General features: G+C 42.5%; 2 protein-coding genes across 11 annotated transcripts in view; one reads left to right on the top strand and one right to left on the bottom strand.

Moving 5' to 3' along the window:
- Positions 1-5,536: 5,536 nt before the first annotated feature.
- On the bottom strand, positions 5,537-18,677 carry SLC16A3 (solute carrier family 16 member 3). 3 transcript variants are annotated; one of them, XM_042025695.1, is made up of 5 exons: positions 18,587-18,677; positions 10,518-10,762; positions 9,885-10,028; positions 8,756-9,523; positions 5,537-7,465 (listed from the first exon to the last, which is right to left on the bottom strand). In XM_042025695.1, the coding sequence occupies exons 2-5, from the start codon at positions 10,738-10,740 to the stop codon at positions 7,179-7,181; spliced, it is 1,422 nt and encodes a 473-aa protein (XP_041881629.1). In that variant the 5' UTR covers positions 10,741-10,762; positions 18,587-18,677; the 3' UTR covers positions 5,537-7,178. The 3 variants fall into 3 exon arrangements, with proteins under 3 accessions (XP_041881629.1, XP_041881631.1, XP_041881630.1); XM_042025697.1 differs by lacking the exon at positions 18,587-18,677 and adding an exon at positions 13,552-14,097; XM_042025696.1 differs by lacking the exon at positions 18,587-18,677 and adding an exon at positions 12,031-13,136.
- Positions 14,144-21,937, top strand: part of CCDC57 (coiled-coil domain containing 57) — a 43,661-nt gene continuing 35,867 nt past the window's right edge. For 3 of the 8 annotated variants that reach the window (XM_042025674.1, XM_042025676.1, XM_042025677.1), the window contains exon 1: positions 14,149-18,980. In XM_042025674.1, the coding sequence (XP_041881608.1) occupies positions 18,157-18,980 (824 nt within the window). In that variant the 5' untranslated portion in view covers positions 14,149-18,156. Of the gene's footprint in view, positions 18,981-21,937 lie in introns of all 8 variants that reach the window. The other 5 variants (XM_042025673.1, XM_042025679.1, XM_042025678.1 and 2 more) reach the window with 5 other exon arrangements.

Genomic DNA, 21,937 nt, shown 5'->3' with positions numbered 1-21,937 from the left:
TAATCCAACAGCAAAGTAGCTTCTACAGCTCACTGGATGAGATAGGTTAATAATAAAAAGGTTTTACTGTGAAAGAATACAGTACTTTGTTATTAAAACCAGTACATTTCCTTCTGGTTCATTCAAGTGACAGTTACTGACTGTACATGTATATGTCTAGGTTTAAGTGACTGTGCATCGTTCAGTACTTTTGTACTGGGAGAGTGCTCAGAGGCCTGATCTTCAGTAAGAGTGTGTTTCACAGCAAAATCGTACTGACTTTATCAGCAGATATTTGCACAGTATTAACACTTTACGACTACTTCTTAGATGTTGGTGGAGTTTTTTCTTGCTTAATATTATTAAGACTAATATGCTGTGTTTCTTCTGTCAAAACCATTACATGCTGCAGGCAGAGGGATAATAGAAAATGAGAGGAGAACTGTACATGCAGAATCTACAAAAATAGGCCTTAAAAAAAAGTGTTCTTTGTTGATCACATTTTGGACAATTCTTGATTCAAAATGCTTAAGATCTAGGTCTGAGGTATGTGTGTGTGTGTATATATATATATATATATATATGCCTAATGGACGAAGAATATGGAAAAAGGGAGAAAGGGTGCAGATCATCCTAAAGCCCTAGTCTACAGTGTCTTTGCTGTGGCAAATCCAGAATGCTTGGGGTGGGATGTGGAACAAAACAGGAATTCATTTGGTACATTATGCGCTAGGAAGAAAATACGTAGTCCTGAGCATAACAAGAAAAAATTTGCTTAATTACAGTCCTCAGCTTGGTTCAGACCTGCAAGTATTACAGGCACAAAGGCAGGACAGAGCTTCTTATATTTCCCTTAATTCTTAAGGAAAGGGTAAACCAGAGTAATTTGAGGTCATGCACAGATTTTTTTTTTCTTAGAAGACCCCAAACAGCGAATGTTTCTCTGCTCTCACTGGCAAAAAAACGTATTTTAAGTTTGTCTGACATGTCAACAATGGATCTTAAGGCATATTTTTCAACAAGACTGAAAAAGTCTTTTGGTATTTAAAAATTTTAAATACTAAAATCTGGATATACTTCTTCATCGCATTCAGAGTTTTACTGTGAAAGGTTTTAAACTGTTAAAAGAGTAGTAGATGAAAAGTTAGAAAAGCAAGGGCTATCCTTTCTTAATGCACCTGAGGTATTCATCTGGGATTAGTGAGGAAGGCTGCCAGCTGAAATGCTGCTGACATGACAAAGCAAATAGAGAGATCAGTCAAGGAACTACAGTGTATAACTAGAGGTAAGTAGCTTTTTACTCTGTCTCTAATTTGCCATACTTTCTCAGACAAATACAGGACTGCTGATCTCACAGACTGTGTCACTAGCAAAATGCTTTTAAGAGCATAAGCATTTTAATGCTTTTTAGTAGATACACCTTTTCTCCTACTCGCACAAAGATGAGCTCTATCTCAGAAGCATTGAGAAAGCTGCTAAAACAATCCATTCCAAAGCTGTTGCTTCTCATATGCAGTGCCCCTGTCATAGTCAAGGTTGTTTACTCTTTCAGTGTCGGTGGATCACCTTCCTTCAACAGGTCCGGCAGCAGGGAACAACAGCTGTGCAGCTCGGGTCGAACCCATTTTCCCCTACAGCGAATGGCCCTACTTCCTTCTTTCAGACTCAAAGAGAACCAGAGGCAAAGATAAACTCTGGTTTTCTGTCACAAGGGTGGGCTGACTACACGCTAGTAAGTTCTGTCACTTCAGTCCACCCCGTAACATTACTTCCTGTAGCGGCATATGACTTGATCTGGCCGTTGGGGTGGCGAAGTGTTTGATTACACCTTAAGTCTTGCCAGTTTAACTGAACTAGCATATAAAAAAGGTAATCATGTATCTATTCAAACGTGGGGGTTAATGTAAGCTAGACCTATGACCTTTTCAGTGTAGATATACAGAGAAACTTCTGAAGCTGAGCTTAGAGAGATTTCTCAACAATTTCTTGCCAGAGATACTTAGAATTAAGCGCAAGTAGGTGTCAGTCTTCTAGATCACAAAAGGTAGGTCTTGCTACATTGAAGAGCTTGTAATTTTGATTCACTTGGGTGTAGCCTTGAGAGTGTACCTTGAGGAGCCAGTCCTAGCTGAGGTACCATAGGATCAAAAAAACCACAACATAAATGTATTCTTATGCTGTGTTTTCTCAGGAGCTTTCAAGTTCTAAAGAGCATCATTTGACAGTAAAAACAGCTTGCTGGCATGTTGGTATTCAAACTATTTTGGGCTTTGTAAGTCATGACAGTTCATAAAACTTTACCTGCAAACAAAACCTGGAGCACTATTCAGAGGAGAACATTAATATTTTTTGCACAGCACAAAATTAATAGCTGTTACTTTAAATTAGATGATGCTTTCAAATACTCTTCAGGATCATTTACAGCAGGAGCACATACCCATTTTGGAATTGGCCAAACTATGAGTCATGGCAAAAACAGTCCCCTTGCCCACATTAAATTCTGGCTGCCTGTGAGCTAAGTGTCACCTCTTCTCTATAAACACTGTTGTCTCTGTGTAGCTGTTTAAGCATGTGCAAATGAAGCCAAATTTCCAATTGGGGTGTTAATTTTTTCTGATGTTATTTTCTCAGACCCACAGTTTTTGACAACTTTATTTATTCACTACATTTGCAACAGTTTACTAGAAAAGCATTTTAAAAAACCTAAGTATAAATGTACACATTACATTAAAGTGCATTAACAAGAAACAAAATGTCATCCCACACAAAACTGAAGTGTATTCCCATAATCCTAAAGACAAGTGTGACAAAGAGACATGGACGCACGTACACAGGTCAGTACTTACCGCTGTAACAGTGTAATGTAAGAGTGCATTCTGAAATTCTTCTGTTTATGATTGTCTACCAAACTAAACATTTTCTTTGGGATGTTACCACAGGTGCATATATGAATTTTGCTTTTTCGGTTTGAAGTTTGGTTGCTCAATTAGGGGAATGTTCTCATTTCTTTTTAGAGAATGATTCTACATTGCCTAATACACATTTGTGTGGATGCAATTTAATACTAGCACAAGATCTCTCCAGTCCTTTACACCATACCTTCATACCTTCTGAAGTCTTAACTTAGCTTTAAACAGATAGCTGGATCACTTTAGGACTTGTAATTCTGCTGAGGTCTTCTAGGCTCCAAATAGCTACAAAATATTTCATTTAGAATTTTCAAAAAATTTCAAAAAAAACTTATCTTTGTATAGGAGGAAGAATATAATTGTAACTCTGCTCATTGTCTAATAAATGGGCAAACTGTCCCTAATCTACTCCTATGAGTATTTTGCATGTTTTACATATCTATCTATATATATACATACGTAAATACATATGTACAAACACATGTATACTTGTTCATATAGTCTCTCTGTGTTACTGGCATTTATACACATTTCTTCTCCTTGCATCAGGAAAATAAGGGCCTAAGATCCATTACATGATCAATCATACCATATTTTAACCATAAATCCTATAGCACACAATTTATAGAATGTATGAAGATCCAAAAGGCTTTAAAAATGTTGCTAGCCTGCAGGGTAAAAGACCATTCACTACTTTCAGAGAAATAATCTCTGAAAACTGTCTTTCAGATTTTTGATTGTTTACTTTCCAGGCTTCTTATATATTCATATATATATATGAACTGTGTGTCTAAAGAAATTACATTTGTTTCAATAGCGTATGATGCAGGAGTAGACCATAATGTTTGGATGCTTGGCAATTCAGTTGCATAATTACTTACACTCCCTTCCTTTTCCTCTTCCCTTTTTTCAAATCACAAAATTTTAATCAGGTGAAGGTTGAACGAAGATTCATCTGGGTAGATGTTGCGTGAAACTGTTCCATCTGTGACCCTGGGCAGTTAATGGCTCCTTAGCAATGCTTTATGTCTTTGACCCATATGCATCCTCAAAATATATGGAAGAGCACATCTCGCAGACTGCTCTTAAGGGCATCTCAGTGGTATTGAGATTAAAGAGATACAGTACCAAAATAACTGGAGGAATTTTAAATCAATTCCTTGCTTCTAAATATACAAAATATATATATGTATTTATATTTGTCAATCTATTTAAATATTTACAATAAGCAGAGTTAAATTAATAAGGAGCCTGGCTGGACAGTGCTGGGAATCTAAGGACTAGCTGCTTGTGAGGTTTGGTTTTGGTTGGTTTTGGTTTTTCAACACATTGGGGAGGAAGGGAAGAGTTCTATAAAACAGGAGGTCAGTGTGAAGGCCTTTGTGGCCATGTTGGATAGGAACAGTTGGGTACATGCTTCAGCACAGTCTAGTATAGTGGCCAGCAGCCTGGGGATCTGGCATGGAGGTTTCCTTCCCATCAGTATAACAAATCTCTTTCCAAGAAGATAAAGGCAGCTAAATAGAAAGAGGACTGGAGGGCTGGCACACACTTGGGTGTTACCCTTGAATGGGACAGAATGGGAGCAAGGAGCTTAACTGGCTCTAGAACTCTGAAGTACTCTCAAGCCTGCCAATTTTGATGTTGCTAAGAGAGCTGCATTGGGAGTTTCTCACCTTTGTATTGATGCTTCTTGTGATTAATGAAAACAATAAAAGATTTTATACTGCTCATGTGGCTTTTTAAGCTGCTTAGCGAATTAAATTCTAACCCTTTTTTTTCTCACAGTCAATAAAGGAGTCCTGTAATTTGACCACTCTCATTCAGTAAGCAGCTCGTGCTGTCATAAAGACTGCAATCCATTGGTAGGTCTGTGCTGAAAACAGCGCAAGAACACTGGCAGTCCCAGTCAGAGTAATTGATCTTTGAGTTGAAGAAAATAACTTGTATAGGCAAATGCAGCCTTTCTGTGAACACTAGTTTTACTTACGAGATTATTTATGGTTTCTTGTTGAAACGTGTCTCCTTGTCTTCCTAACTTCCTCTTCTGTCTCGAAACATGTAAAATTGTAACATAAAACTTCCTGTTTCCAGCTTAACTGTAGAAGTATTATGTATGGAAAATGAAACCTAGTCTGGAAAGTCAGTATGATACGCACAAATGACATTCTGACACATATAAAGCAGTCTAGACAATTTGCAGAATGTACAGAAACTTAAAATTGTGCCAAAACCTGAGGTCAAAGGAATAATCACTTAGTTCTGTGATAACAGCGTATAGCATTATCTAGCAAAGAAATCCAGTGATCAAAACACACAGTAAGACAAAAGTGGCTGTTTGAGAATCTGAATTCACCTTTGGAAAGGTTTCTAGTTTTTGCTTTTTGAAACAACAGGGACCTCCAGTCTGAAAGCTGTATCAGGCCTTCATGTATCATCTGCAGCAGCCTCCAAGGATATAATAAATTACTCTGTGGATTCCATTTTTCTCTTGCCTTCTGGAGCTACCAGTGTTGTGTTTCAAGTACCGATTTAGTCTTTAGCAAACTGGAGCTAAGTTCAGTGAGTAAGTTTTTACAGCTGGGAAATGTCATTCACTACAATCGCTGCCACTAAATTAATACAAGATTTTAAAATAACGCACTACATAGGATATAAAAACAAACAGTTTATTCTGTGAAGCATCCATTTCTTTTAAAAGTTACGATTCGAACTTTCCAATTTCTGTGCAAGGTTGTCCTAACAATGCAAAATCATTTTAAAGAAACTACAAATATGGAAGCCGGTATCTGAGATATTTCGTTAGAGAATGGTTCATGGTTTTGGCACTTTGTTTCTGTTAAAAATGGTAAAGTATGAAACAATGATGTTAATTTAAAGGGGATACAGGGTTTTAAGGGATTAGGGTCTTTTAGTTTTCAGTTATTAAGCGGAACAATTCTGGCACTTGAAAGCCAATATTGCTTTGCTACTACTAAGAAAACTGTTACAGTTAGTCTGCTTTAAAGATTGTGACTGCAGTTACAAAACCTAGACAGTCTTTTATAAGCAGATCTGAGAGGTGGGCTGCAGTTAGCATGGTTTTGTATTAAAAAAAACTACATTTCTGGAGTGGTTTTGGGTGAAAAAAGAAATAGAATGCCTTCCTTTTGCCTTCCTTTTCTATTCAGTACCATGCTGTCATAAATATGATGAACAGTTCCATCATGTTTCCTCAACCAGCACTTTGAATGGCACTTCGAACTTCCATAGATTATGCAAAAGGCAGGGAAGTGAGGTAAATGGGGAAGAAAAAAAATCAAAACCAAACATGTTAAAACCTTCCTGTGATGCTAACATTGCATTTTATGGATGACTCATGTTTCCTCCCTAAGTCTACCCACTCTATAGGTCATCTGGAAACTTGCACCATTTCTTTTATAAGCAAAAGGGACACTTCTTCAGAATATTCTAATAAACCTAATAATCATCTTCTCCTTGTTCTACTAAACCTAATCATCTTCTCCATATTAGTTGTAATATTTTTCAGTGCTCTAGGAAAATTTTACTGAAAACAGCATGTGGAATTGTGGGCTAATTTTGTTTGCTTACGGTTTGTCAGGATCCATTCTGCTCATTTTTTTTCTTTTAGTACCACCTCAGAATACCACTTGTGTGATCTGCTGAGGACACTATCTGTAATGTGCCTTTCCAAAAACAGGCTTTCCAGATGATAATTGCAAAGGTTACAGGTTTAGGCAGAAATGCATTTACATAAATCAAAGTTACAGATATTATCAAAATTAAGTTAGGGCTGAGCCAATTGCTCTAAAAAGTCTAAAAAGGTAAGAAATTCAAAAACCTAATGGAGACCTTTAAGTTCCTGAGATTTTTATCCATCTCAAGCTCTTTTCCCTTCACTGAGAACACAGGGAAATTATATTTAGCCACACAACACAGCGATTTCATCAATAGTCTGAGAACATACATATAATTCCACTTTTCTTAGAATATACGTTTCCTATAGCTTCCAAGTGAGCAGTTTCTGGTGATGCATAGCAAGAGCCTACTTGTGTTCATAAAAGCTTTTTAGTTCACATAAAATGTATAACCACAATGCTCCACCTATTACTGATAAAGCTAATTTTCCAGTAAGATGTTGTCTAGCTAATCAGCTTCCAAAGAAACTTGATGAGCTGACTAGCCCCCGGTTACTAAAGCTGATGGCCCAGCCCTAAACTATTTCTGTTTCTAAAATAAATAGCGTTGAAAATCTTTCTTTTCTAAACACTTTGCGGTTCCTTGTCATGCTCACACACATGTTTCTGGGTTAGTTACAACTTCACCATTTTTTTCAGGCTCATCTTTCAGAAACTGCTCCACTTCAATAGAGTCCACCTTGGCATCTTCAGGAGATTTGTTTTCAGATTTGTTTAATTCCTCTCTTTCTGCTGCTTCTTCTTTTGTATGTGGTTCTTCTGATTTTTTCTGAATGCAGAAGAAATTTCCCAAGGCCAATACAAGGGCTGAGGTGGTAACTTCAATTCCAGCAATAATGAAAACAAACATGTACCTCTCCGTTGCATCCAGGAGTTTTCCTGAAAAAGGCAACATTCCAGGTAATTTAAAAAAAGTGATTATGTTGCAGTGAATATTTTTCTGCTTTTTAAAAATATTTTGACTCTCCTGTCTAGAATCACCGTGATTATCTAACCAAGTTTTTTGAAATAGAATTTTAACAAGTTTGTAACAAAATATTTGTCAGTTATTTCAGTTCAGTTTAACAGTCACTGACTTTACATGACATCCCGAAACACGTATTCCCCTTGCACACACAGAGGCATGCAGTTCATCTGAAATAAAATCAGCCTCGCCCTCAGATGCAAGACATCAAACAAGCGCTTTGTGTTTCAGATAAAAATGTGTGCATCCATGGCTGGGATCTGTATCATCTGTATCATGATCTGGTCATCATTATCCTCTTGCTCCCAATCTCGTTTACCTTTCTACATGGGCAGTGCACTGTCTGCTTTAAATGCAAATCTTATTCAATAGTCAGAGTAATAGTCTGGAGTAATTGACTGATTCTGACACTGGTAAGGGTGAATTTTCAAGGGACTTGGTGGATGGAAAGAACAAGTGGGAGGATATGAAGGAAGTGCCTCTCCGAACCTGAAGATCAGAGTGCATAGTACTGGTTTTCCCATGAAGGAGGTTCTGTCACAGTAAAAATACTTGATGTTTTTAGTGTCTGGTATAAACAGTAGACATTTCATGGCAGTGACCTGGTGGGTTTTGGGAGGGAAAGTGTGTTTCAGTTCAGGGTCTGTAAAATGTATGTTCTTTGATTGGTAATTAATTTGCACTTTTGACTTCAAATTAATGAATTTGACTATTTTGTCATGTCCCCTTATTCTTGGGTTGTGAGACGTGCAATAGAAGCACTCTACCTTCCTTAAATCACTCCAGTTTTATAGTCCTCCTCGTAAGTTTTTTTTTTTTCTTCCTTCAGATGTTTTCTTTCCTCCTCCAAGTCTACCATATCGAGAATGTATCCTAGTATTTCCCAAAGAAACTTGACAGGTTTCATGTTCTGAATCCCAGTCAGCTATCTACCAATAAGAAGTTCAGTGCAGGCCTTCAGAGGAGAAATAGCATCTCCAGATGGCAATTTAACCAATCCTGAAATAGATCCAAGAGGGAAAAGGTTCATTCCACCCCTTCTCGGATATTTCAGTGTAACTGCAGAAAGCCTTTGAAGCATGTGCAGCACTAGCAACAATCTGCATTTCTCGAGTGACTCACATCTTTTCTTCTGCTCCCTTACGTTTTGTGTAAATGGATGCAATGCACACAATTTTAAATTCTGAACTAAATGGCATACTTGCCTGCTGATGGTGGACCAATCAGAACAGCCATAGCTTCTGCCAGGAGCACTAAACCGATAGCACTGGAAAACTTCTGCGTACCAACAATAGCCATGAGAACTTCAAACTGAAGAGCACCTACCATTCCATAAGAAATGCCAAAGAAAATACAAAAGACCACCAGTCCACCATAATCAACAGACATAGAACCCATAAGATCTGTAAAGCCATTAAAAATCATAGCAAAACTGAAGAGGTAGACACAGCGTGGTCTAACCCATTTAAGACCAGCTACCATTCCACAGATTGGCCGAGCAAAGATATCAATGAATCCCAGAATAGTCAGAAGAAAAGCTGCTTTGGTGTCTTGAGACCCTAAATCCTTGGCATAACTCACAACAAAAACCGGGGGAACAAAGAGGCCAAGCACCATGATAGATGCTGCTAGAGCATAGATTACAAAACCACCGTCTTTAAACACACTGAAATCCAGAAGTTTTTTCTTTACTTTCTTCTCAACTGGCTCTTTGGTAGCTTCAGACTTTTTGGGTGGCTCCAAAGGTCTCATTAATGCTCCGCATACACAGCAGTTGAGCAGCATCCCACCCAGGATAAGAAATCCTCCTCTCCAACCGTACTCATGTTGTAGTATCTGCCCCAACGGTGAGAGAGCACAAAGAAACACTGGACTCCCAGCAGCAGATAGCCCATTGGCTAAGGGCCGGCGTTTGTCAAAGTAACGGTTTAACATGATGAGTGAAGGCTGAAAGTTTAGTGCCAAACCCAAACCTGTAGCAGAAGGTATGTAAAAATTAATACTGGCCTACAGTATCACTGTTAAAGATATTCTAATTACAATTTTTCTGACTCATAACTTAAGAGAAAACAGTTTTATTCAAAATGGACAAAAGAATCCCAAGATAACACAAAGCATTCTACCCCCATAGTATTCTTGTACTTTATGATTACACTTCACACTATTAAACATTCATAACAGAAATAAATGACATTTTTTTTCCACATTTATCTGCCATCTTTATAAAAGCCCAGTTGGGTGATCCTGATACTTCAGGTATTTTTCACTTACACAAAATTTCAGCCTAAAGCTAAGACATAAGTTAACTCATTTTCAGCAATGCGTACTACTTACCGGTAATCACACCTGCAGTTAGATAGATCTGAATGATGCTTGTGCAGAAGGAAGCTATCACCATCCCCATTGAGGCAAAAAGGCCACCCACCAGCATGACAGGGCGACAACCAAAGCGATTGACGCATACACTACAAAGTGGACCTAGGCAAGAAAAGCAAATTACAGTTGCTAAGATAAACCAACTTTTGCAACTGATTTTATGACACTTTGTATTTCTTTGGTGGACTTCAGAATGTTAGGTTCATGGTTGGAATCAATGATCTTAAAGGTCTAAGGTGTTTCCTCAATGATTCTGACTTGTTCTGTACTCTGTCCATACAGTCAAGCCAATCAGGAAAAATGTCCTTTCCTCTGTAGTCAAATACTTCAATCTTTTTTGTCTTCAGAGTGCCTTGTGATTTTTCTTTTTCATCATCTTCAGCAGCTACTGAGTTAAAGACACGTAATTTTAAATCCAAGCTGGATGGGCTTAAATAACTGTTTGGTTTAAGTGATTAATAGTAATTCTTCTTTGGAATGCCTTACTTGCACACAAGGAATGATATGCAGTCATGATACACACTGTAAATGGCTGTGTTACAAACTTAATTGTATGACACAGTACGGTTTCAAAACCAGATAACTACTCACCTGTTCCATAAAGCATGGCCAGCAGAATGGAGGAAATCCACGCAGTGTCACTATATCCAATGCCAAATTCCCGGATAAGTTCTTTAAAGAAGACGCTAACTGCCTTAGGAAAGGCATAGGAGAATCCTGTGATGATAAAACAGCCAAAAAGGACAGCCCAGCCCCAGCCTCCATCAGGGGCTTTAACACCAGATGGACCATCGTCAGCTACTACAGCTCCCATGATGAAGCAGCTTGTGTGTTCCCTAAGAAACAAAAAGCAATTAGTGTCTAAAATTGCACTACCATTAAAACTAAGGCATGGAACTATTTTAAATAAGTCTTGAGGATGCAGTACAATTTTAACTATTCCTTGTTTGAGTTCAGTTCTTACAGAGCTTGCAAAAATACATGAAAATGAGATGCACACAGCTGAGTTTTAAATGAATGTCCCCTCACAGCTCTCAAAGTCAGAACTGGATTTCAGCCAAATAAATCACTGTTTCATCGAAAAACTGAAGCCATTACAGCAGCTCAGGGGTCTATTTGACTTTTGCAAATATGTAATAATTACTGCATTAAAGTCTGCAGGACTTTTTATATAAAAAGACCTTGTTACATGAAGCTCCTGGCCTATTCGCTTAGGAGGCTTGGTGCATCACAAGTGTTCTGTGAAATGGTGGACTAATCACCCAGGTTTTTTATTTCCCACCGAGGATAACAGTACAGCCCTGATACGCTGCTCTCTTGAAAAGATAGATCCTTTTGAGATGATGATGAGCTATCATTTTTCACACATCAGGTAAGTTCGTAAGCTAAACTGCAATGAAAATCTCCACGAGCCATTTTTGTGGATGCTGGAAATTATTAACTCCAGCAGTGCTCAGTACAACTGCCCGCCTGAAGCAAATACTTTCCATTGTTGCTATTATGTGATCAGTAAGAAAAAGTAATATTTGATGAATCGCATTTTTCACATTTTCTATATGCAGCCATAAGCACCTTTGCATCTAAAAATATTTTGTCATGATAATACTATGTTTCTAGACAGTAATGCTGCCAGGTTTTAAAAGTGAGAGATGTGGGGTAAATAAGACGCTGAAAAGGCACATAAAGTGTCCCTGTATGTGAGGAGCACAGGGAGTTACTGCATCACAACAGCTAGGTTTTTGTAGGATCTGTGTTCTACACAAGTCTTGAAAATGTTAAGGTGACCTTCAAATAAGGATCTTACTCATTAAATCTTACATGTACAAAAATTGGCCATTTCTTTAATGTGCAATTGATTGTGTCAGTGTTTCTCTTCAGTGGTATCTAAAAGAGGAGTGCAACCATAGTTGCACATGAGTAAAGAATGCTTCTGCTTTCAACAATATAAGCCTGGATAGCGATTGTTGTAAGTTGGGAACTACGTAATTCTCACAGCTCCATTTCAGAACCAGACTATGTATGACACAACAATCTGATGCAGACTTGTCTAGACAACTGAGCACCAGATGCACGATTCTTAATAGGCCGGTATGGATGTACTTACTATAGTATTTAGACCAGCACTCCCACTTCTTGGAAGAAACAACTTTATATACATGATACAGAAATAAATCTGGCCATGACTATGGCTGTTCTAATGCCCTGGCCTGTATGGGCACAGTAAGCCTCACAGTATTGGCTTCACCTCTTCTTTTCTGGAAATCAAATATAAACAGAAAACAATTTGTTTAAAGTCCAAACAACTTGAACTTAAAATGTTTTAACAAGAAGGGAAACAGAATACCTCCACAAAACTAGTCATCGAGGTGTTTGTGGCTCATTTGCTGATTGCTGTGAGAGTTCCTAAAAATGCACAGCTTGGTAGACTCGGCAATTCCTGCAGCAGGCTTTGAGTTGCTAAATAAAAGTCTTAAGATGCATCTCTGCCAAGACTCCCAACACTGGGATCTGTCCACCCTTCAAAACTCTTTTTCCCAGTAGCTTTTGTTTGACACAAGGTATAAAGCATTCTTCAAATAAGGACTTATTTTTTTAAAGCAATAACCAGACAGCACGGAGTAGATGCACAAAGGGTAATCCTTGTGACAGTGGCAACTCTGTAATATTAATGATAACAGAGGTAATGCTGATGGAAGTATCTCGGCTCAAATGTATAAAGAACAGAAATAAGATGTAAAATTGAAGGACTCCAGGGGGTAGGAGGCATTATCACTCGCACTACTTCCAAGTTGTCAGAACATTTCGTTTGGAGTGAAGGTTTAAAATGTTGGGGGAAGGGTTGGGCAGTTTCTGTTCGTTTCCATTACCCTTCTAATGCAACACGAAGTTAGTAATAATATATGAGCATGCTTTGTTGAAAAACAGCAACTGGAAATGTCTCCAGACTGCTTACAGAGTGCTGGATGGGGACATTCAGTGCCTTATGGCGTTCAGCTCTTCGCACAGGCTGGGGCAGTCTTCTTTACTGCGTCTATAGCAAAGTTGTTTTTAAGGGCAGCCTCTGCAGACCTACAGTACTGAACCCCGATAGCAAACTACATCCACGCCATATGAAGCGGCGAGTGGCTTTGAGAAGGAACACCGTTAAGAACTACTTGGCAGCACGCTTATTCCTTCCAGAAGAGAACTGTCCAAGCTTTTCGGGGGGAATAGAAGTCAACTCGGCAGCCGGCGCACCGAGCCTGGTGCGGACGCGGCTCGGAGGAAGACCCGGTTCCCCCGCCCCCACTCCGACCCTCGGAGCAGGGGCTGCAGGAGCCCGCGGCCCCGCGTGACCCCGCGCTGCGATGCCCCAGCAGGGCGCGCGCGGGCGGCAGCCGCACTGAGACGTGCAGGACGTGACTTGGGCGGGGGGGGCGGGCGCTGCCCGCGAGTTGCGCGCGCGGCGCGGGCGGGGCCGGGGCCGCACCCCCGCCCAGCGCTCGCAACCGCGGTTGCCGGAGCCCGGTTCTCCCACGATAGGAAAATACTCTCCTTTCTGGCTATTCTTGAGCTCTTCCATGCCCAGCAGAGCAAGTCAGCCTGTAAGAGACATATTCTGTTCCACGTGCCTTACGGAACTTACCAGCTTTGCCATGAGGAACAGTCTCTAAAACGGTTTTATGTTCTGCTGGGATGAAAGAGCTCGACTTGCTGATGTGAGGGAACCTGGCCTACTTTCCAGCACTTCATAAAAATAAGCCTACAGGGAAACACACAGTAATATCCATTTACTACTCTTTACGTCATGTCTACTACCACATTTGGCTAAAAATCACCACAAACTAGCACACCAGATCAAGTGCCATCCTTTTAAGGGTGGTTCACATTTCACCCCCACATGCATCAAAAACAGCTCTCTTAAAGGGAAAGGCTGAGAGAATTCAGACTGTTCAGCCTGCAGAAGAAGATGCTCTGAGGAAACCTTATTGCACTTTCCCAGTGCCTGAAGTAGCTACAAGAAGGCTGGAGAGGGACTCGTTACAAAGGCATGTAATGATAGAACAAGGGGGAATGGCTTCAAACTGACAGTAGGTTTAGGTCTGGTACTAGGAAGAAATTCTTTAGTGTGAGGGTAATGAGGCCCTGGCAAAGGTTGCCCAGAGAAGCTGTGGCTGTCCCATCCCTGGAAGAGTTCCAGGCCTGGTCTAATGGAAGGTGTTCTGCCCACAGCAGGGGGTTGGAACGAGATGAACTTGGAGGTTCCTTCCAGCCCAAACCATTCTATGATTCTACAATCAATGTTATTCGTCTGGTTTTGTCCATTAGTTGTTCATGTTAACACATCAAAATTAAAAGACCATTAACCAGAACTAAATTAAGCCTGTCTCCATAAACACAGCAAGGATGCACTTCATCCTGTTGTGGTGTGCCTCACTAGGCTAAGACTGTATTCACCTCAAGAAATAATAAGGAAGTAGTGCAGAGGTTCCTGTGTGAAATGTACCAACAAGGGCTACCACCTTTAGAAAAGGCAGGCTTGTGGTTCAGCACAGGCAAAATTTTTACTTAGGATTTCACTACAGTGCTGGGATACTGTCAAAGCCTGCTAAGATAGGAGGCTACTACCTAACTATTGCAACAGCTTGCTTTGCTTTCTGCTTTTGTTAGCTCAGCCCTATTTAGAGGCAAAGAATTACATTTAACTGGCTGTGGCTCAGTTTCATATCTCCACAACAAACATGATAGTATTGTCAGTATTTATTCCAGATTCCTTCTGTCATGAATGGGTTTGGTAATGTGTAAAACAAAGGCAGCAAATGTAGTTAAATCTGTGGGGTTTCATCTTCCTGATATTATCTTCTTGTTGTCATGGAAACTAATATAGACTCAGTTAGGAGGAAGTATTAGGTGACTGCAGGTAGCATTGTGGGTGGTGTGATGGTGTGGTTTCTGGGATGATGTATATAAGAGGAGAGCATAGTTAGAAATGGCAAGAATCTATTATTCGTGTTTAGCCAATACTCTTATTGGCAATGTAGCTGTACTTCTTGGTCAGCAGTATGGGTAGGAAGGACATTTATGAACATGTAGGCTGACCTATATAGCTTGAGAACTTCCTGTTCTCAAGAGGAATTAATTTCAAGAATTCTCAAGAATAATTAATTTCTGCTAACTGTGGTTGAAATCAAGACGACCTTGAATTTCTGTGATACAAATAAAAGATTATTGTCAAAAACAGAACATAAGCTTCCAAGTAGGGAACCCAGTTCAGTGAGGACCTCAGTCTGGAATCCCACCTGTTTGAGAACTGTATAATTACAAAATAAGGAAGATGATCTAAACTGAGCAACGCAGACATCCTCCTTCACTTTTCTTATCTGTGAAACAAAGAAAATAATGATTCTCTCGTCATAGGGTGTTGGGGGTATGAATACACTGAAAAGCATAGGCTGCTCAATACTGTGTTAATAGGAGTCATAAACCTCCTGTATTTGCCCAAGGGTATTAAAATCTAAGCAGACTAAACAAAATATGCATGTTATTCTTGGTTTTAAGTGAAGAATCCTAAAACTAACCAGCTTTACTGAAATTTTGCAGGAAATGATTCCTGAAAAAATATTTTTATTTTAATATTCTCCAGACCCTTATGATAGCCCTCTACATCTAAAACAACTATGCTTTTTATTGACATCACTGACATCTGCCTATTCAGCATGACTTTAACTCCTTCCTGATTCTCTAAAGTACAGATGCATATATCTTTAAATCAAATTTTATTACAACTCAAGTACCTCATAAAGCCATTTAGATGGGCCACTGGTAAAGCCCACTAGTGCATTTCTTGTGGCTTACCTGCTTAAGTATCAGCCAGTTGAATTATATATTCATTACACAGGCTGCTGCAAACTTCTGTTCCCTACAAAATCATTGCCATACTTACCAATGCCTATCCTGACCTCCTGTCCTCCCTGCAAGGCCCCACAGTGACTGCTACTGTCCCATTTTGGCCCCCTCCGTTTCAACAGAGACAGTTTTCCGGATCTGCTGCCTTTCCTAAGGGTTTGCCAGTTTTCCCCATTCTCTCATCTCCTTCTCAGAACTCCTAGTTTAATTCTGTGCTGTCTGTAGCTGCAAGTGATGTTCCATACCAGCTCTTGTCTATTAACCAATCTCCAGTCCCCATTTAGCCTCAAAACATCTTAACTGTTCACTGCTGCAGCACAGTGAGTAACATTCATCACAAGTTATTAGCAGACCACAGTGACAATAAATTCACACTGCAATTTTATGTGTAGCAGATAATACTAACCAGTCTAAATTCTATTATCTAGGTAAAGTGCTCTACAGGGAAAGTTGTGACTATTTATTTGCCTGTTTTATTTTATATCATGAAAATGTTAGAGTGCCGCTCTTTATATTATTTGGGAAAACAAATATACTACTCCTATTACAACAGCATTGTCGACCTCCAGAGTAACTGTATCTATATTAAATGCCCAGTTTCTGGAGAAGTGGATTTATTTTGCTAAATGTCTGTGGGTTTTTTTACACCACATCCATTACCATAAGTTCATCAATGTCAGCATCACAGCAGCACCTTAACACCAAAGAGCACATGCCCTTTCTGTGTTCACATAAAAGAGACATGCCTTCAGTTGCATTGCAATTATCTGACTGTTTTCCATGTGCTTTCAAAGATACAAGTTGCAGAATCCCAACTTCAGTTAGGAACAACTTACAATGCGTTTTCATGTATAATGAAAATTAATTTCAGCCCTGCAGCTATGATGTCTTTGCAATGTGTTGAAGCTTTAGAAAAACAGAAATGCTTGCCAATTGCTTACAGTGGAGAAGTGTCCTTATATTGTTTAGTATGAAACCAAAAAGTGATGGAGCTAGATAAATACTAATTAAGGGTCTAGTCCTGTCACCAGCTGGGCATCTGTGTTTATTTTTGCAGAATACCATGGAACTACCCTAATACATGAAGTGCTCACATGCACATGCACTGTATCTCAAGCTAGGTGAGCACATGTAGCTGAATATAGTGAGGAAAGATGTCTGGCTCAGAGGTGTCATTTTACACAACCACTTTGGGCAGTGCAGCTGCATAATAGGGTGTCATACACTGAGATATGTGAATTGCCACTTCAGTCTCAATTTAAAATGCCACCTTCTTATTTCTATAATATACTCTGAGTTATACTTCTGACTGAACCACAAGAGGTGTATTCTACTAATAGATTCTGGTTTGCATTTTAAAACGGCTGACTGCCGCACCGCTTCCTCTGAAATATACACTGCAAAGCCGTACATGACTTTACTCTGTGACATCCTAAATTGAACGGTTTTCCAATTGCTTTACCCCAAAAGCATGCAAATCCGCTGCCCAAGGGGAGTGAATTTCCACCAGTGCTAACGGTCTGCGCCTGTGAGGAAGCTGAATTGCTGAATTCAACTCCACCTTTGAGCGCTTTTTCTTCTCTCCACAGAATTGCTTAGAAGGCAAGCCGCAGACCCCTCCAGGCGGATTGCGAGCAACATCAGAAAAGGGCTCTTTCCCAAGAGATGGAGACGGGCTGCGGCGGCCGCCGCGCGGCGGGGGAGCGGGGTTGGGAAAACAATGGTGGCGGTCGCGGCGTCGGCACGGCCACGACCGCTCGCGCGGCGCTCCGGGGCGGGCACGTAGCCGGCGCAGCCCTCGGCCGAGACGACTCCCGCGGAGCGCTTGGGTCGCCGCCGCAGCCGATGCTCACGCAGACCAGGGAGACGCCGCGCGATTCCGCGCCCCGGCGCCCCACGGTTCCTAGTGTGCTTGCTGAACCGAGTAACGGAGTTCATGCCCGGGGCTGCGACGATGTCCTTATGAGGGGACTGTCCCTCAGACTGCGCGTCGCTCGCTCTGACGGACCTGAACGGTCACTGCTGTGACAAATAATTCCGAAATTCACCTCCCAGGGCTCGACACTCAAATAGGAGGTGAGCAGTAGCGAAGGGACCACGGAGGCGAGGCTTTCACGGAGACCCTCGGCGCCCAGTAACAGTCTGAGGCCATGAATGTGGAGAACAAAGCCCGAGCTCGCGGGTGTCCCACGAGCCACCGGTGTGCCCCCTCGGGCCGGCGGCACTACGCGCCTAGGCGTGACCCGGCTGCCAGAGGAGAAGCCGGGGGCAGCGCTCTCTCCTAGCAGGCTGAGCGGGGCTCGGTGGCCAGCACCGCTCAGCGCCCGGACAGCGCTTCAGACCGATGCCGATGAGGACGTTGGGCGATCCATACGGCAACGCGGGTTTCCCGAGGCAGAGGTGCGGCCGCCTGGCCCCATGCGCGGGGAAAAACGCAGCCGGCGGGATGGCGCCCCGCCGACCGTCGTGGGGTGGTGCCAACGGGTGCGAGGACAGTTGGCGTGGTGCTCACCGCCCCACGGGCGCCCAGCGCAGCTTCTGGGCGAGTGATGAACCCGGGACTCCTATGCCGCGCTTGCCCAAAGCTTGGGCGGCGCTCGGGCGCATCCGGTGGCCCGGAGAGCCCCACGGAGAGAAGCGCCCTCGGTCAGCCCGGCGCTCTGGATTCGGCTCACCCGGCTCCGGACCCCCCACCCCGCGCTCCCCACGGCGTTCGTCCCCCTGGGCCAGGCAAGCATCCCGCAACATCACGCACGATGGCTCCGCCTCAGTACCTGAGTCACGTCCCGCGCTTCAGCGTGAGGATGCCCCTGCTCGCGCCGGACCGCAGCCCGCTGTCCCCGTGTGCCGACGCAGACCCGCCCCAGCCCGTCTGGTCCCGCCGGCTGGGGAGCGCTCCCGCGCGGTGGGTCTGTGGCTGCTCGCTCCGCCCTGCCACACGGGGCGCCCCCTGGGTCCTATCGCCGCCACGGTGACTCTTTCCCTCCGCTACAGGTTCTTCGGCGCAGGGGCCCCGGGGCCTCACAAGGCATCATCACGAGCTTTGCGCTGCTTGCGTAGAGTGCAAGGCACGGCTGGGTTCTGCCGGCGTGGATGCTGCACTGGCTGTCCGGAGGAGCAGGACCTGAGCAGTGGACTACAACGTATGAATGGGTTTCTGCGGTTGAGGTTTGTTCTGTGCTGCCGTTTCTGTTTTCCCGGGAGCGATCACAGTTTCTTCATTGTTTCCTCCCATGAGAATTACTCTTACTAGCTTCCTTGCTTCGTTGTTTTCTTCTTGGTAATTTTGAGTGTGATATTGTGCATTCCGTAGACAACTTACAGGCTTCCCTTCTTATCCTTTACCAAGGGAGCACTCCCTGCAAATATGCTTTCATAACATACCCCTCCTTTTACATCAGGATGGAATGAGCTTTCTGCGTTAATCTCTTGTGACTCAACTGCGAGTCATACAAAGGCTGGATTATAAAACTGAGTGTGTGTTGATATTGCTATTTAGCATACATGAAACTTGTGGTGGGATTCTCAAGTGCAGTACAGAAAGTAGCACTCCTAAGGCTATCTGGGGCTGAAGAAATTCAGGAGTCGGTGCTCCACTCTTTTGTGTGCTTCTAGCACACAGTCCAGTATGTAGGGCGGTGACTGGCCCCATGTGCTTGGCACTGGTGAGGCCACACTTTAAATCCTGTGTTCGGTTTTCGGCCCCTCACGACAAGACAGACATTGAGGGGCTGGAGCATGTCCAGAGAAGGGCAGCGGAGCTAGGGAAGGGTCTGGAACACAAGTCTGATGGACAGTAGCTGAGGGAGCTGGAGAGACTCAGCCTGGAGAAAAGGAGGCTCAGGGGACACCTTATCACTCTGTACAACTACCTGAAAGGAGGTTGTACCAAGGTGGGGGTCGGTCTTTTCTCCCAGGTAACAAGAGACAGAACAAGAGGAGATGGCCTCAAGTTGTGCCAGGGGAACTTTAGATTGGATATTAGGAAAAATCTCTTCTCCAAAAGGGTTGCCAAGCATTGGAATGGCATGTCCAGGGAAGTGGTGGAGTCACCATCCCTGGAGGTTAACAGTTGGACACGATGATCCTGAAAAAAGTCTTTCCCAATCTAAAAGATTCTATGATTCCTATAACCTATGTGGAGATACACAGGGTTCTAACTAGAAGAGGATAGGTAGGATACAATATTGTCTTTTGAGAACTATGGTATTGCACAGGTTTGTAGCTTCCAATATTTTAGAACCTACTTGCTGAAATCATGTAATACCAAGGCAGGAACTGAAGCTCTTTTAATGACTTAGAAGTTTTTTCTTTCCCTTGCACATGATGTTTGCACTGGCTTTTGGTTCAATTTGCTGAACTTTAGTACCCATTTGTACATGCTTAAGGATTCATTGCAGTAATGTGTGAAGATGAGCAAGGCCATGTGGTTTATTTTGAGTAGATAACATACAGAGAGTAAGACCAACATTGCTAATCTTAAAGACTAAACCAGTTTTTGCCTGTCCACCGTTATCTGAATTCAGGCCATTCACTTGCAGACTAGGTGTATTCAGGTTTCAACATCAATCCCCAAACTGACATTGTATATAGACTGTAATCTTTTTTACTCACCATCAAAGTTTATCTGTTCAGGGCACTATTAAGTCACTGGAAGTCATCAGTTACTCATTTGGGGAACTAACGCACTTAACTACGTGACTAGGGGCTGTTTGAAGGTACACTGGAGACGATGACAGCTAATTTGAAAGGAGGGGCAGAGGGGAGGAAGGATTGCAAAAGATAATGCGGTTGATAGGTTAGGCAATGCCTAATATAAAGATGTAAGGAATGTCAGCAGTGAGAATGGTGTATGGATTTAGACATTTGCCTATTATGTGTTGATTCTGATGAGTGCTCTGAAGGGCCCACTGCAGAATATAAATTATGCTGGGACTTGCGCTATAATTTTTGTGTATTCAGATGTAGAAAATCTTTTGAAGCCGGTTTTCACCATTGTATTTTAAACCAGAGGTGATTCATATAAATAAATGAACTAAATCCCTTTAATAATTGCAGTATTCTGAAATTATAATTAGCTAAATGGAACTTGCTTTATTTCAAAAGTGAAATTGTTCGTTCTGATTCTAATTTTCATTATTAGTTACTGCTGAAAATAAACCCCTTCTTTCTTTAACCACTCTGGGGCGAGGACACACGATTCTCTTCTGATGACACGAGGAAAGATCTATAAGAACTACTGATAATACTGTATCTTCTCTAAATTAGTGTACTTCAGATATCATTTGGGTGCAACATTCAAGTTTCTGGAAGGCAAAAGCTGTTTATATGATCTAGAAAAACAGAAAAGTGACAACATTACAGGAAGTTTGCCTCATGACTTCCAGACAAGCAAGTCATCTAGAGTGACTAAGGGAAAATCATGCTTTAGGCCTGCTTCATGTGTTACATCTTCCTCTGTCTCACCCAGACAGTGTAATGCGGTTTAGTTGATGGATACAGTGTTGTTGTGGTTTTAGGAGTTCTCCTGGGGTTCTTTCTGTTAAAGGAGTTTTCCCCATAGGTGTTGCTAGGGGGACAAATTGCTGGATAGTTAAGAAAAACAAGGCCTGGCTACAGGGCTGGGGTGCATCTGATTACTCTTTTCACTTGGGTTGGTGGGCAGTCAGTTCCCGGCGTTTGGACAGAGAGAGAGGCTGCTTCTTCGGCTGCTTTTATTCCTTCTGCCAGAGAAACCCCGGGATCCCAAGCCCGCCTTCCCTGCCCCGCTGGGAGCCGGGCTGTGGCCACCCTGTCACCCCCGGTGCTTCGAGCCTTCGCTGCGCTGTAGCCCTGCTCGCCCAGCCTGCCCAGACCTCCGGGGGGGTTCCCACCGCAGCTCCGCAGTTTGGATACATGTCGTCTGCCACCCGGGATTTGTGCTCGTCCCTGGCGTTCCAGCCTGCTGTTCCAGCCTGCTGTTCCAGCCTGCTGTTCCCGAGGGTCCAGCCGGACACCGGGATCGGCTCCCCAGGCGTTTGTGAAGCCTTTGTCCCATCCCTTCCCGGGATCCCAGGCCGCCATTACCGTGTGCTCCCCGAGCTCGCTCCGGAGCGCCCCCTGCAGCCGCGGGGGAACCATCGCAC

Source organism: Corvus kubaryi, unplaced genomic scaffold (assembly GCF_017639235.1).
Source record: "Corvus kubaryi isolate FWS band 111438036 unplaced genomic scaffold, C.kubaryi_AGA036_p1.0 37272, whole genome shotgun sequence".
NCBI lineage: Eukaryota > Metazoa > Chordata > Aves > Passeriformes > Corvidae > Corvus > Corvus kubaryi.
Note: the sequence above shows the minus strand (reverse complement) of the source record. Positions and strands in the feature narration are given on the sequence as shown.